The 16,664-nt window shown below is 41.0% G+C and overlaps 1 protein-coding gene across 4 annotated transcripts in view; it reads right to left on the bottom strand.

Annotated features, from left to right (window-relative positions):
* Positions 1 to 4,129: 4,129 nt before the first annotated feature.
* CARF (calcium responsive transcription factor) overlaps positions 4,130 to 16,664 on the bottom strand; it is a 52,381-nt gene continuing 39,846 nt past the window's right edge. For 2 of the 4 annotated variants that reach the window (XM_074967955.1, XM_074967956.1), the window contains exons 13-15: positions 11,925 to 12,055; positions 10,770 to 11,136; positions 4,131 to 7,923 (exon numbers count right to left, since the gene is read on the bottom strand). In XM_074967955.1, coding sequence (XP_074824056.1) covers positions 7,805 to 7,923; positions 10,770 to 11,136; positions 11,925 to 12,055 — 617 coding nt within the window. In that variant the 3' untranslated portion in view covers positions 4,131 to 7,804. Of the gene's footprint in view, positions 7,924 to 10,769; positions 11,137 to 11,924; positions 12,056 to 16,664 lie in introns of all 4 variants that reach the window. The other 2 variants (XM_074967957.1, XM_074967958.1) reach the window with 2 other exon arrangements.

The raw sequence follows: 16,664 nt of genomic DNA, 5'->3' as shown, positions 1-16,664 counted from the left end.
GCTAATAGCCATTGATGGACCTAACCTCCATGAACTTACCTAGTTCTTTTTTGAACCCTGTTATAGTCTTGGCCTTCACAACAAATAAATCTATCATCTGTGTCTCTACACTGCACTAAATGTAATTGGATTGGAAAGCTGGGCAACCTATACCATAAACCCAAACATCTAGTTAGTTTTTAATATAAAAGGTTAAACTAAAAGCAGCAATGGTTCCTAGATGCAAAGATAGTGAGGGCTCAGGATGGGGAAGGTATTGGATCAGCGGCTTCTCTTTAAATAGAACCAAAACTCTCAACTTGGGAGGGATATCATCCCCCCTGCTTCAGGGCTTAAACTTTCTTTTTGCTATTGGGGGGTTAGGAAGAAACCTTCCCTGGGGGGCAGGTTATCCCATAATTGCCTTGTCATAAATATAAAGGGAAGGGTAACAACCTTCCTTATACAGTACTATAAAATCCCTCCTGGCCAGAGGCACAAAATCCTTTTACCTGTAAAGGGGTAAGAAGCTCAGGTAACCTGGCTGGTACCTGACCAAAAGGACCAATAAGGGAACAAGATACTTTCAAATCTGGGGGGGAGGGAGAGGAAGGCTTTTCTTGTTCTGTTCGGGTCTGTCTGTTCTGTGTGCTTGCCGGAGAGAGATCAAGAAAGCAAGCAATCCAACTCCATTAGAATTAGTAAATAGTAGCAAGGAAATGCGTTAGTTTACTTTTGTTTTGGCTTGTGATTTTCTCTGTGCTGAGAGGAAGGTATATTCCTGGTTTTCTTTTGTAACTTTAAAGTTTTTGCCCAGAGGGAAATCCTCTGTGTTTTAAATCTGATTGCCCTGTGAGATTAGCTTCCCTTCTAATTTTACAGAGGTGCTTCTTTTACCTTTTTTCTAATAATGTTCTGTTTCTTTTAAGAGCCAGACTGATTTCTCTATGGTCCTAAGACCCAGGGGTTTGGGTCTGTGATCACTTTGTAACCAATTGGTTACGATATTATTCTCAAACCTCTCCAGGAAAGGGGGTGTAAGGGCTTGGGGGGATATTTGGGGGGAATAGGAACTCCAAATGGTCCTTTCCCTGATTCTTTGTTAAATCACTTGGTGGTGGCAGCGTACCCTCCAAGGGCAAAGAGTTTGTGCCTTGGGGAAGTTTTACCCTAAGCTGGTAGAAATAAGCTTAGGGGGTCTTTCATGCGGGTCCCCACATCTGTACCCTAGAGTTCAGAGTAGGGAGGGAACCCGGACATGCCTATTAAAGGATTCTTGCACTTTCCTCTGAAGCATCTGGTATAGACCACTGTTGGTGGTAGTATGCCAAATTAGCTGGACCACTGATCTGATCCAGTGTGTTCCTAACTCGGCCAGCCCCTATGCTTGCCGAGAGTTCCCACTACAGGGGGAACCCCTCAGCTGTTCCCTTAAGGCAGCTTTCAGTCCCCTTTGCATTGCTGCAGATGAAGATGTAGCCCTAAATGTTAAACGTCTGCTAATCTTTCTTGATAGTTAACATTACTGTTTGTGTTCATCCCTGTCAGGGCCCCTTGGAAAACAAACACATCTCCATTGATTTATTTTAAGTGAATATACTGCCTGAGAAAGCAGCTGGAGGCTAAGTCAGCTATTTTACTCAAAGTAGCAGGAGTAACAGTTTATATTGACAGAAAAAAAGCCGACAGACATTGAGGTTTCTGCAGGGGAAAAGATCATACCTTCATTCTTCTTTCCTGGTTAGTTGTATCCAGCTTACTACCTACAAATAAATAATAAAGCAGCTTGTTTTAAACAGTGCCTTTAACACTCACTAATCAGATCTCAACATGTGCTGCTGTAAGAAGATAATTATTTCTGATGGGATATTTGTTGCAGTTTATTCTGGGCTCCGAAAACTTTGTCTAGACTGGGCAAATGAAGTTTCCTTAGCAAAGAGCCTATGAAAGACAGTCAGGTTCCATCACTACATGATAGAGAAATGAACAGATTGCCTGTTGGAGTGAGGGATTTGAAGAGCACGTTCCGTCTGATAATTCCTGAAGAGACTTCAGCCTCTTTCATGGTTTTCTTCAGTGAAACTCAAAAAATAAAAAAATTAAAAAATAACAAAAAAATTCTACTTATATAAGGGGAGGAGTGCGCCATAGTTTATCAGTAGATGGGGAAGTAGGCAGGCAGCTATCACCCAAAGTGTAGTGAAGAGCTGGCACGGTATGAAAGATAAGGGGACAGGGCAGTTTCTCAATCCAGACCACTGGGAGGAACATCAGTTTAATTTATTCTCAGCATGGGGTGGAAGAAAGAAGCAGAGAGTGAAGAGAGCTGCCCGAATCGGACGCAGATCCACACTGCTGCCCTCCCTACCTCCCCCCAACTACAAAAGGTGCTTTGTTGCTGTGAGTAAAACCAAGTAGCTCCATGCAAATTAGCTGCCTGCCATTCCCCCTGCACCTGTGCTGGTCCTTGCTGGGGAGTGGGAATCCCTGAGACGGGGGAAAGAACCACAAGTTGAGCAAAAGAACCACCAACCATAAAGGAAGGAGGAAAAAATGAGAGAGAGAAAGAAAACACCAAGAAAGAAAATGAACAGAAAAATTGACACACAGAGGCAACTCTACCAGGATCTGGCAAGAGGGGCACCCACCAACTCCTCTCAGTGGACAGGAGATTCCAACAGCAGCAGACTGGGAACTGGGGTAGGTGGACCTGTGACCGGTGGGCTTGGCACTGGTAAGGGGACAAGCTGAAGGAACAGAGGCCTCCAGGGCTTGGGTGGAGATTGTGTGCATTTGGGATAGGGAAAGCTGAGGCTGTAGGAGGGGAGTGATAGGCTAGTAGGAGATATTAGGCCTAGGAAACAAGGCATGGCTTCCTGGTAAACCTGAGGGGAGAAGCCTCTCTTCTGGGTCAGAGGCTTTGAGCAGGGATTTTCTCTCCCCTGCTACAGGATGGGGGTGCCTATCAGCCTACGGCCAGGAGTTTACTTGTCCCTGGTACTGACCGAAACAGGAACAGAGCTTCAGGTCTGTGGGAAGTGAAGACTGTCTTATCTTGTACATGGTTGTGGCTCCACAGAGTAGCCTTTGCCTGCTACAGCCAGAGATTCCGCAGCCACGTCAGGCCTTTGTGACAGGTTCAGAATCCAGCTACAGAACTGAGGAACCCCATGGAAACACCCCAATGCAGCCCACATCAATACCCTACTGCGGGAAACTCAGCACCTTCCTCCATATGGAGGCTCCTCCACCACCAGATGGAACACCCCAAGCCCAGCTCCTTCCTCTGCAGGGACCCCAGCCCTCAAACACCTTTCTCCTCATGAACACCACCCTACACCTATACCTCTCTGCAGGAGCTTTCATGCTCCTCCCTGTGGTGTCTCCTACCATTTCCCATAGGTTGCACTTTCCTGACCCCTGCTCAAGCAGCCCAAACATTCCTTCCTTTGGGACTCAGCTTTGCTGTCCCCCCCCCCTCGCCCACCAAAAACCCCACCACCACAATCCAGGAAAATACAGTATGAGGCTGTACAGTTTTCCCTGCTGACCCCTCTCAATCCTACCCTGAAAGCCAGCTGCAGCCAGGGTTTGTCCTTGGTAGCACAGCTCCAATGAAGCCACACTGCCAGGAACACAGTGAACCACCAGGAGCAGACTGAAGAGGCAAAAGTCTTATGCACAGACGACTTTGGCCGCCTATCGATCCCAGAGACTTGGAGTTGGCCTCCGTGGCCTGTTTGGTGACAAACTGTGTTCCCTGAAGGAACCATGAGGAAGGGGGGAAAATCTCAATGTAGGCGGCAAACTAGGCTAGTATGTCTTAAAGCTAACTTTAGACTTCAAGGCCAACAGGGCAGTGCACATATCAATATGTACACCTGTGTTGCTGTAAAATAATAAATGGATACTTACCTGGATTTAGGCACTTTCAACCTTTGCATATTGCAGTGGGGAAACATACACCATAAGCATGTGTGGGTTTCTGATTAGGAAACACACAATTCGATAGATTTTTTGTTTGGGAAAAGGTGTCCATGGAAGTTTTCCTTTTAAACAAGCAAAACTTTTGTCATGTTGAGAATGGCCAGTTAACTCTAGTTTTTTGGGTTTGTTTGTTTTTTTATATAAGGTTTAGCATTTTCAAAGTTTTGGTATTTATGGACAGTTTCAGGAGTCAATATTAACATATCTGTATCAAAAGCAATTATTTTAGATAAGCAGCATTAACACAAACACCACCTCAACCTGTAGGAAAAATACAACCAAGACAATCATCACACAATACAGGCTGTTTCTTAAAAAAAAAAAAGTTTACATTTCAACAAGGAACACTATACATTAAGTTACAATATATATAGATTTGTCTCTCTTCAAACTTTGTACAAACGGAAACGTTCTTCAGCACACCATCAAGCTTGTGTCTTGACAGCACAAAAAGAAAAAGCCTTGCTGGTTTCCAGCCTTGAACGAGAACCATGGACCCATATCTTTTAGGTGATTTTTCTGCATTTTAACTAACAGTTTTTGCATGCACACAGCCCTTCTTATGAAGCAGACCAATCACTCTTCGTGAGCAACTGACATAAGGAGGAAAGATTGGTGAAGAATTAGTTGACTGAAAACCCTGTGGAAGCTCAGAATTAGTAGGCTTGTAAAACAAGTGTTTTGAGGACGCCAGAGTTAACTTTAGAAATGTTTCTAATGCCTATTGTGAGCTCATATCCAATTGTTTTACATGTAAACTCAAATTAAATGACTATGCAACATACTCAGAACAGCACTGTGCTCGATTCTTCTTTCACTCACACTAGTTTAACACTGATGTAACTACAATGAAATCAATGTAATTTATACATGTGCATGAGAGGAGAATCGGGCCTTTTATCTGTAACCTTCAGTTGGAACCTAGCAAACCAAAACACCAATTTGAGTACAAGTGGGCCTATGTGTCCAGATCACTTCAGATTGTGTGAAACATAACACACGTAGCATAAACATAACTTTGTAAGAGGAAAGACTACGCTCCCTCCAAAAACAACAGTGACGTAACCAGAGTATACATTTAGACGGAAAAGAATTAGAATTTAAAGAATTTGAAGTTAATTTTGAAACTACAATTTGAGTATCAGCCACAGAAATATTTAAAATAAAATCAATTATTTTACAATGTTCTATAAATAAAAAACAGGAGAAATGGGACGGCAAAAACCAGAGATTAAAACTTTTACATTTATATGTAATTTCTTTCACTCCATAACTGACCCCTTTAAATTTATCTCTATCTGCACCCTCTTGACAAAAAACTTCTGGTTCTATTCTTTTCAGGGAACTGTGCAATTCAAGCTAGACTGGGAAAAGTCACTCCTTAGTCTGCTATTCAAAATGGCCTAAAGGAGCTTTTCCTTTAGCAGCCTGTATTCACAAAGAGTAAAGTCTATATCCTTTGAATTTTCTCCTGCTTAGTGTATAATCAGATCATGTGTTATATTAGGAGAAATAGTAACTGGCAAAAGAATAGTCCTTCCTCAACATTGTCACTGGGGAAATAAGCAACAATTGATGGGTTTTTAATCACTGCAAAATTTTTGCCTTCGATTTTTACATGAATCAGGAATCTAGAATTCTTTTAAACCTGTCACTGGTAATTTTTAATACTAATTTGCTGTTCTGAATCAAGATTTCAATGTCAATATCACAGAATACTGAGGAGGGTGATTTATCTTGGAATGTACCAACTGAAATTGTAAGAGTAGCAGGAAAAGCTAAATGATATTCAACAGTAGCTGAGTGGGAGGAAGAATCAACTGCTAACATACTGCTGACAGAATTTTAAAGAAAAAGATAATCCTGTATGCTGTGGACTCCAGGGCTATAAATGAAGCAGGACCAAACATCCATTCTACATGAGACGCCACAACTTCAACGGAAATATAAAATGCACAGCATATCACTGAATTTACCTACACAGAAATGTATAAGGCAAACCACAAATGAAATGAGTTCAAATGCAATCTATGAGACCCCACACAACTGGAGATTCTATAACTGCCCACATGAAGTAATGTTGGCTCTTACTTAAAAAGAGCAGTCCCTGTAGGAACGTCCCAATTTAAAACCATTTAAACCACAAAAATTAGATTTTAACAGCATTAACAGTATTAGGAATACTTACTGGAGTAAAGATTTTTAGAGGTAAGACCTTAACTGATGCAGCATGTAAAGATATTTGGAGATCCTAAACACAATGGGAGATTTCAAGGATCTTTAGCTTTAAGTGCACAAAAGTAAGCAATTCAAGATTATTTCAGATTTCTAATATTTAAAGATGTTTGTGCACGCTTTAAATGCACATTAATAATATTGATCTGAACCGTTTTTATCCTTTATATGCACAAATAATACTTGTAATAATTTTTCCTTTGCAAATCTGTAAGTAAAACCATAGCCAAACTGATCTTGCAAGTCATATAAACAAGAGTGAATTGTTATCGCTGAGTTATCAATCCCTGGAAATACGGGTTAATAATGCATATGCTGGTAGAACTGAACCTATAGTGGTTCTGAATGCTGCTATAAACAACATCTGAAGCAAACCTACTGTTATTTAATTTGCTAGTTATGTTGTATCAGTTTTATTTCCTTTATTGCTTAAAACTGATTTTAAAATATTTGTAAGTATGAGTCATTCATTACGAATTCTGCCTGGCACATAAAATATAACTCAGTTCTTGCTGCTTGTTATGGACTTGACTTTGACGATGATGCAGAAAAAAAAAAATTCCTCTGGCATTAATTCAATTAGCTCCTGAAATGTAACTGACGAGAAACACCACAGATCCTTGTTCAGTCCTAACAGCTGTCTTAGGCAAAACTTGAGACCCATTTATTTTCTGACCACCACAAAGACAGCACCTCTGTATGTTGTTTGTTTTTCTACCGCTTATCTCAACATAGCAGATGGCTCAGATTTGGAATATTGTTTTTAATCATGGTATCACTAATACCTATGCCATGACCATCAGCATATTAAATCATATGCCTACGTGAATGTAAAGTATAAGTGCACAAAGAGGGAAGTAAGCTAAAACACTACCACCAATCTTTCCACAGGAGATGCAACTGTTGCTTTTAGTCATTATGACCAGCTGGCTGCTGCCTTTCAATATAAAGGCTGCAGGTTGAGAAAGTAAACCCCATGATAAAGCCAGAATGTTAAATGCATCAAAACATAATCCTCTTCTACTCTGCATTCCATCTACTCCAGTTCCATAACCCAGTTTTATTTTCACCTGGCAATTTCACCTTTCCATCACTAACATTCCTATCAGATGCAGTCCACATTTTTCATGCATCCATTGCCCTTGGCACTTTTAAAGTTCTGCATCTTGATTTCCAAAGACTGTTTTTCTCTCAAAATGACTGCCATTGTTGATGCATTTAAGGGCAGATTCCGTTGTCTTTGGAGTACCAGGATAGGTGAGGGTTTCAAAGAGATTAGTGACAGTAGCATTCTGATTCATATTATAAAACTCAGGGATTTCATTTTGGAAGACCTACTGAAATACTGAGCAAAATAGACCATCTGGATAGTATGGAAGGGAAGAAGGAGGAGGTGTTCCACATGGGAACTGAATGACCTGGAATTGGCAGTGAACCGTATCAGCTGTAAATCAAAGCAGCTGTCTGTCAGAACTAGTGTATGGTGCCTATATTGACTGTCACAATGCCATTTTGAAGAATGGCATTGTTTGGAGAATATCCGCCTTCTTTTCCAAGACATTTAGAGTCCTCTGAGTTGCAAATCCTTAATGCCTTCATGGATTTAAATAGTGGCAGAGTTCTGGCAGTCTCTGATTCTATCTGCCTCCACAGACAATGCTTGTTCTCTGGGTTCTTGTTTAACTTGGCCCACACAAATGGTACCCTCTGGATTTTCTTCAACTTTAAAAGCAAAACACAAAACAAAACATTAAGGTCAAAACTCCATTGATAACACTTAGCTCTTAAGAACTGTATATAATTAGAAGCAAAAAATGACTGTAGCTTGGGAAAACATGATGATTTAGGCTAGAACATGATGGGGCATTTGAGAGATCGTATTTCAGTAGTTTAACAAAGTCATAACACTTGCTGTGTTAAAAGATTAAGCAAGCAGAATTAAATTTGTTGCAATAATAAACTTCTGAACAAAAATCTGAAATAGTTTTATGCACGAAAAAGAATAAATGGACTGGAATGTATAAAGTTACTTTCTCTAAGGAGTCCTTTTTTTAACAATATGAGGAGTCCATTCTTCAGGTATGAATCTTAGGTGTCTCTTATAAATATACAGAGCCAAATTCAGCCATGATGTAAGTACTATCAGACTGAAGACGTGGGAGCTGTATGCAAGTACACCAAGACTGAATTTGGTCCGTCCACTTAAATACACAAACTTGTCATCTTAAAACAAGTACTTTTTGGGAAGAGGTTGTCAATGAACAATTGTGGGTATGAAAGAGACAGAGTACAATAGAAAAGTTGTTTTAAATAATAGCTTAGAACTTCATCCCCAGTACAAACAAATGACCATGCTGGACAGAAATGATCATGCTGGACAGGTTACATATTTTCATCAGCCAAGCTACTCTAGTATTTAACTACCAGTCAGATAAGAGAGAGAAGCTGGATTGTAAGGAATGATTTTAACTGACTTGTCCTGAATGTGCATCTGGGACCAGTATCTCAGAATCCACAAAGTCCAGCACAAAAAAGTTGATTTGTTCCTGTAAATTATCTCAGTTTGGGCCTGCCCAATAACACTGGACTAATTGGGGAAAATTCTGAATCTAGCTCTAGATTGTTTCCTGGCTTTTTACTCTCCAGGATTCTCCAACAGGATTACTTGGCCCCTTAAGAAGACAAAGTATCTGGTGTTGTTTAGAAACATCTCCTCCTGACAATTAATGAGTGGCACTGTTATGTTCTGAAAGGAGTCCCGCACACTTTCCAGGCCAAGAAGGATGATGACTATGAAGTGATGGGGGTGTTCAGCACAAATAAAATGAGGTACTCTCAAGGGATGTGGAGAGGCCTCCAGGAAAATATAAAAGAGCTACATTTTGTTGTTAAATTGTCTTGTTTCTATAATTTTACTCCCCTGTGTTCTTTTTCTGTTTTGTATAAAATATTTCTCTAAAAATTCACACACCTTTTCACCAATATTTTGCTTTTATGTAGTTTAGAGTGACAGCACCATCTAGCTTGAAAGGCCACACAGAATGACTGATGGACTAGAGAACAGAAGAGACATTTTTGATGACCTTTCTGGAATCCTTATACCAACAATAAAAACAGATTTTTTTGAGGACAACAGTGAAGGTCAATTATAAGAATTTGGAATAGCTTCAAAAACAACATTCCAGTGCAAAAGACTGGAAAGTCCAGGGCAATTTTAGATACATTTAAACATTAAGATTTTGGTTGGCTTAAATTAGAAATAGATGATACAATCAGTAAATGCCCCCTTGCATAATTTTGTTGTTAATTTCAGTATATTTAATGCTTTCCCTACATTCTGAATTTTCAAAGTAGTGCAGAATTTAGTACCGAGAAAACGTAAGTGGACTTAAAAAGTTGTCAGTGAGGAAGCTGGGGCGGGGGGGGGGGGGGTGACAGATGGTTAGGAGAGAGTTGTGGCTTTGGGCACTTGCAAAGATATGAAAGGCAATTTGGGATTGTAGGATAAGCACATTATTAGCTGGTTATTTCTGCTAAACTGCTCAGAAGTCACATTTCAGAATTCGCAGACACTGAGAAAAATGGGGCTATTTGCAGTTATCATTTCTGGCTGTCTGCAGAGTCAGGAAGACAAGATTGCTTCAGTCTACATGTGGTCCACATCTGAAGCGTTTATTTCACAACCATTAGGGCTCAAAACTTTAGGATTTTTTAAATGAAAGCTTAGATTCTGGAGCACAATTTGTTAGAAGAAGATGTGTTCTGTACCAAATTCTATGGCAGAGGTTCACAGAATACAAGGCCCTGATTATAAGGGCCTTCAGGGGCCCTCTACTCTATGAGAGGAGAACATTTTTGTTTGTCTTTATTGTGATTTTTTTTTAAATGCATTTTCTGAAAAATGTTTAAAACTCCAAGAAATGACTGGTATATAATTAAAAAAGTTGCAACTGATCAGCCCTGTACTCCACCAGGAGAAACTGGAAGAAAAATGAGACCTCCCAGAAGACAGTTTGAGTCTGTCTTAGAAAATAGCTCGGAGGGGAGGGGGGAAGAGTCTCAACATTTTCAAGTTGCTTATGTTTTGCAGAGTTTAAATGCATTAAAAAAAAACAACAAAATCCCAGCTCTCCTAACAAACTTTTCTTGTTGAAACTGTTAGTTTACCGAAACATACAGGGCTTTTGTTAACAAAAATATTTTATTTTCCACAAAAACCTGTTTTTAGTAAACTAAAATGTTTTATGTAGTAAAAACCAGTTTTCAGTAAATGAAAAAAAATTGATAAAGTTTGAGTAAAAAGTCATGAAAAATTCCACAAACTGAAATTTTTAAAAGTTCAACAGTTTTTGACACAAACAAGTTTTCAAAAAAGGCCATTTTCAGCAAAAACATTTTCAAAAATTTCAATTAGCTGTTTTAGAAACTAAGTAGGATCTGTTCATTCAGTATTCGAAAGAGTATCCTGGTGATGACAGATTCCCCATGGCACCCCAGAACACACATGGCTAAGAAAATTAATTCTCAATTTGTGCATTTAAATACCGTAGGCAGATTAAAAAACTTACTAAGAGCTGGATGGTTGTCTACAATCCGTATTGGAATGGTCTGGACATCTCCCAAAAGAAACTGATGGATCCCTCCCTCCAGGCTTCCTGTATCCTCTACACCTCCAACAGTTACCAGCTGGCCCATAGTGACCAGATTTTGATCTGATATAGGCAGATTTCCAATAGCGGAAGCAGCATTGTTGCTCTGGGTTAGACTGGCACCTGTGTGAAGGTTGTGTCCTTGACTGAGTACTAGAGAGTGGTTGGTTATCACACTCCCTATGGAATCCAGGAGACTTGCAGGGTTGGGAGCAGAATGGTTATTTACTGCTATCAGGGCTGTTGCTCCATCCACAGAGGTGAATGTTGGCTGCAGCTGTAATCCCTGTGAAACAGAAGACAGTAAGTCAATATCACAGTGCTCTACATCAATCAATACCATAGTGTGAAGAGTTTGTAACCCTCAGGGCTCTGAATTGGGGCCCTTAGGCAACTGTGTCAAACAAAAATTTGCAACTGATTATGAATGAAGGCTGGGTTCCCCAATAGTGCTTTTTCCCAGCAGAAGAGTGGGTCTGAAGTAGGACAAGACTGGGGTTCGTAGAGAAGGAAACCTACAGTTGCTGGGTCTGAGTTGGGAGCTGCTTTTTGTTTCTCAATACAGTTTTAGAAGTGAGAGAGAAGGGGAAATAAATGGCTGTGGGGTTGGCTCACTGACTGCATCTATCCTAACTCGTCTGTATGACAATTCCTGGATTTAACAGTGCTCACAGGATAGCAGTAGGATCACTTACACGCCAAGTAAAAGCCAGAATGCGTAAAAATGCAAGGAAGTTGCCATAGAGGGGGCTGACAGCTACTTCAGATCTGGCTTCCCTTAGCAAAAATTTGTGGGGCACGGATCAGTGTTCACGCTACAATCCCTGTCAGTACCCAGGCCAGGGAAGCTAATGATCCAACTAGTGGATCACATTTGGTGATGAATCCTGGTCACATGCCACCTGAGGCATCCTGCGCTTTCGCTAAGAAGAAGAGCAAAAATTTACGTAGGGAGCGTATGGGATAGTTAGCGGAGAGGAAGTTTACAGTCCTCAGCCTCTCCATCAGGATTCCCAGAACAGCATAGGTTGAAATTCTGGCCATCTTGGTGAAGGTGTTAGAGAACTTGACTACCTGAAGCTGTGCAAATATCTTGGGCTGGAGTGAAGAGAGCGAGGACAACAGCTGAGCTGTCTCTGGAAGCAAGTTCTCCCCAGTTTGACTGGATTCCACTTTGGTGGCGATTGAGTCTCCTGGTAAACTCCCTGCAGCATCAGAGAGACCAATGAACAGAGATTATGACAAAGATTCTGTTACTTTACAGAGCTCTGAATACCTGAGCCTGATGAACAAAAGCTCAAAAACATTGTATCACAACACTGAAACATATAAAAACATTTACATTTGCATAATAAATAGTCTGTATTTTGTGTAGAAAAACTTAGATGCCAAAGGAAGGAGAACAGGTTTGATGTGAGAAAAAGTAAATACAGGGGTGTATAAAGTTAAAGAGTTTAAATTTTAAAAAGATAGGGAAATTACTAAGGGGAATAAAGCAATTTCTCCCTATCCTTTCTGTTAAATTCCATGTTATAAATTCATGGGAATCTATAAGCAAAAGAATTTCCATCGAGGCAGCAAGCAAATTGTTTGAACATACATACACCCTAGATAAAAGCATAGGTAATAGGAAGAAAGACAAAATTAACTATGAAGTACATGGGTCTTCAATAAAACCTTATGCAAGAAATCCTATAGGTTTCTCTCCACTGTTCATGGAAGTGAGGTACTTCAATACAGCTAACTATTTTACAAAGCCCTTTTATCTAGAAGCCCTTCTGGTTTCCAGACTATTGTATCTTCCCATGGAAACCCCTATTTTATGGAAGTTTTGGTTGCTTCTGAAGCTTTATAAAATCAAGATTTGCCTAAATTGTTTCCCCAAAAATCCTCCATTGGCTCATCATATATTCAGTCCCGGTGAGACCCAAAATATTTGCAATTTAATTAATGACTCAAGTCTCAGACAGATATGCAGTTGTGTTGTCCCAGCGTCCTCCTGGTATCTTGCAATTTTACTTTTGAAATCAGCAGGTGATTTTTTTCAGCAAGGAATTACATAACATTTCCAGCAACGTGAGAAGTGGAGAAGTCCTTCAATATACACTGAGACCCAAACTCTAGCTGCTAATGAAATAATCCTGATTCTCTTTGAGTACAATTATCTTAATATAGTGCAGTTGGTACAGTAATCCTGTCGTTCTTGTTAATACTATACAATTAATCCTCGTGCATCGGGGGGAAGGGCTATTGCCTAATATCCTATACGATACTATTGCAGCACATATAAGAATGTTCCAGCTTCCCAGTCAGTGTATTAAATACATCACACAGATGTTCTGTAGATGTTTATTAATTCCATATGTATATGGAACATATATCACAACAGATGTGAAAGAGAACCAAGGGAACTGATAGACCTATACATCTAGATAATTACAGGTTTCAGAGTAACAGCCGTGTTAGTCTGTATTCGCAAAAAGAAAAGGAGTACTTGTGGCACCTTAGAGACTAACCAATTTATTTGAGCATAAGCTTTCGTGAGCTACAGCTCACTTCATCGGATGCATAAAGTGGAAAATACAGTGAGGATGTTTTTATATACACAGACCATGAAAAAATGGGTGTTTATCACTACAAAAGGTTTTCTCTCCCCCAACCCCACTCTCCTGCTAGTAATAGCTTATCTAAAGTGATCACTCTCCTTACAATGTGTATGATAATCAAGGTGGGCCATTTCCAGCACAAATCCAGGGTTTAACAAGAACGTCTGAGGAACAGGGATGGGAGGGGTTGGGGGAAGGAATAAACAAGGGGAAATAGATTACTTTTTATAATGACTCAACCACTCCCAGTCTCTATTCAAGCCTAAGTTAATTGTATCCAATTTGCAAATTAATTCCAATTCAGCAGTCTCTCGTTGGAGTCTGTTTCTGAAGTTTTTCTGTTGTAATATTGCAACTTTCATGTCTGTAATCGCATGACCAGAGAGATTGAAGTGTTCTCTGACTGGTTTATGAATGTTACAATTCTTGACATCTGACTTGTGTCCATTTATTCTTTTACATAGAGACTGTCCAGTTTGACCAATGTACATGGCAAAGGGGCACTGCTGGCACATGATGGCATATATCACATTGGTAGATGTGCAGGTGAACAAGCCTCTGATAGTGTGGCTGATGTGATTAGGCCCTGTGATGGTGTCCCCTGAATAGATATGTGGGCACAGTTGGCAACGGGCTTTGTTGCAAGGATAGGTTCCTGGGTTAGTGGTTCTGTTGTGTGGTATGTGGTTGCTGGTGAGTATTTGCTTCGGGTTGGGGGGCTGTCTGTAGGCAAGGACTGGCCTGTCTCCCAAGAGTTGTGAGAGTGATGGGTCGTCCTTCAGGATAGGTTGTAGATCCTTGATAATGCATTGGAGGGGTTTTAGTTGGGGGCTGAAGGTGACGGCTAGTGGCGTTCTGTTATTTTCTTTGTTAGGCCTGTCCTGTAGTAGATCTCTATCAAGCATTCTTACAACTACAATACCCACCTGCGGAAGTGAAGAAACAGATTGATAGAGCCAGAAGAGTTCCCAGAAGTCACCTACTACAGGACAGGCCTAACAAAGAAAATAACAGCACGCCACTAGCCGTCACCTTCAGCCCCCAACTAAAACCTCTCCAACGCATTATCAAGGATCTACAACCTATCCTGAAGGACAACCCATCACTCTCACAAATCTTGGAAGACAGGCCAGTCCTTGCCTCCAGACAGCCCCCCAACCCGAAGCAAATACTCACCAGCAACCACATACCACACAAAGAACCACTAACCCAGGAACCTATCCTTGCAACAAAGCCCGTTGCCAACTGTGCCCACATATCTATTCAGGGGACACCATCACAGGGCGTAATAACATCAGCCACACTATCAGAGGCTCGTTCACCTGCACATCTACCAATGTGATATATGCAATCATGTGCCAGCAATGCCCCTTTGCCATGTACATTGGTCAAACTGGACAGTCTCTACGTAAAAGAATAAAAGGACACAAATCAGATGTCAAGAATTATAACATTCATAAACCAGTCGGAGAACACTTCAATCTCTCTGGTCATGCGATTACAGACATGAAAGTTGCGATATTACAACAGAAAAACTTCAGAAACAGACTCCAACGAGAGACTGCTGAATTGGAATTAATTTGCAAACTGGATACAATTAACTTAGACTTGAATAGAGACTGGGAGTGGTTGAGTCATTATAAAAAGTAAACTATTTCCCCTTGTTTATTCCTTCCCTCCTCCCGCACTGTTCCTCAGACGTTCTTGTTAAACCCTGGATTTATGCTGGAATGGCCCACCTTGATTATCGTATACATTGTAAGGAGAGTGATCACTTTAGATAAGCTATTACCAGCAGGAGAGTGGGGTGGGGGGAGGAAAACCTTTTGTAGTGACAAACACCCATTTTTTCATGGTCTGTGTGTATAAAAACATCCTCACTGTATTTTCCACTTTATGTATCCGATGAAGTGAGCTGTAGCTCACGAAAGCTTATGCTCAAATAAATTGGTTAGTCTCTAAGGTGCCACAAGTACTCCTTTTCTTTTTTAGATAATTACAGGGATTGCATGCTTATGAGAGGATAGGAGAAAGGCTGAAGGAGATATACACTGAAATAAATGGATTTCTCCACAATAAGCAAGCTTTCCCCAGTTTTCCCCAGGTTGTTGCTTGATCATTTGAAGGAACAATTCTATATTGGCACAAACCGAAATAAAAGAAAAACTTATACACAAAGGAGACTGCTTGGACAGTCGATGTCTTTACCCTTGTTATTGTTTCAGATACTTATGCTTGAATAGAAGCTGGTATCCTCAAAGTCCAGCTTCTCTTTTTACACAACCTTGCAGTGAAGTTATTATCCTGTTTGTGACATCATATTCAGTTTCGGCAGAAATGAATGTGATGTCATAATGCACATGGATACATCTGGGAAGGAGGACGCCAGCTAACTACAGACAACTGCAGCAGCGCCAGAGGAGATGGGAAAACTGGCTGCTCTGCGAGGAGGAGACTGGCTGCTATCCATCAAGGCCAAGAACTGGCATGCTGTACTGGCAACAGCAGGTGAGGAACAGATCCCCATGGCTGAGGAGGAGGAGCCATTCACTCCCCCTAGGCTGGGAGGTGCACTGCCACAGCACCTATGAGGAGGAGATATAGGGTGCTGGTAGTCAGGGACTCCTGCTGAGGGAAACAGAGACATCCATCTGCCAACCTGAAATTATGTCTCAAGGACTGTGCTGCCCGCCTGGAGCCCGCACCTGAGACATTATGGAAAAGATGCCGATGCTCATCCATCCCTCTGATCACTATCCTTTGATGCTCATCCATGTGGGCACTAATGATACTGCCAGGTCTGACCCTGAGCAGATCAGCTGTGTGACTACAGGGCTCTGGGAGCGAGGGAGAAGGGGTCAGAGTTTCTTATCTATCCTTCCAGTTGAGGGTTAGTGCCCAAGCAGGGACACACACATCCTGTAGATGAAAGCGTGGCTGCACATCATGGTGTCGAAGGGAGGGCTTCGGCTTTTTTGACCATGGGATGCTATTCCAGGAAGAAGGTCTGCTGGGAAGAGATGGGGTCCACCTGACCAAGAAGGGGAATAGCATCTTCGTGCACTGACTTGCCAACCTAGTGAGGAGGGCTTTAAACTAGGTTCAGTGACAGCAGGTGACAAAAGCTCAGGTAAGTATTAAAAAAAGTGACCTTAACAGGTAGGTAGATGTTGAGGGGAGGACGTGGAAAATTACAAAAGGGTCAAAG

The sequence above is a fragment of the Natator depressus genome, chromosome 11, assembly GCF_965152275.1.
Source record: "Natator depressus isolate rNatDep1 chromosome 11, rNatDep2.hap1, whole genome shotgun sequence".
In the NCBI taxonomy this organism is placed as follows: Eukaryota; Metazoa; Chordata; order Testudines; family Cheloniidae; genus Natator; species Natator depressus.
Note: the sequence above shows the minus strand (reverse complement) of the source record. Positions and strands in the feature narration are given on the sequence as shown.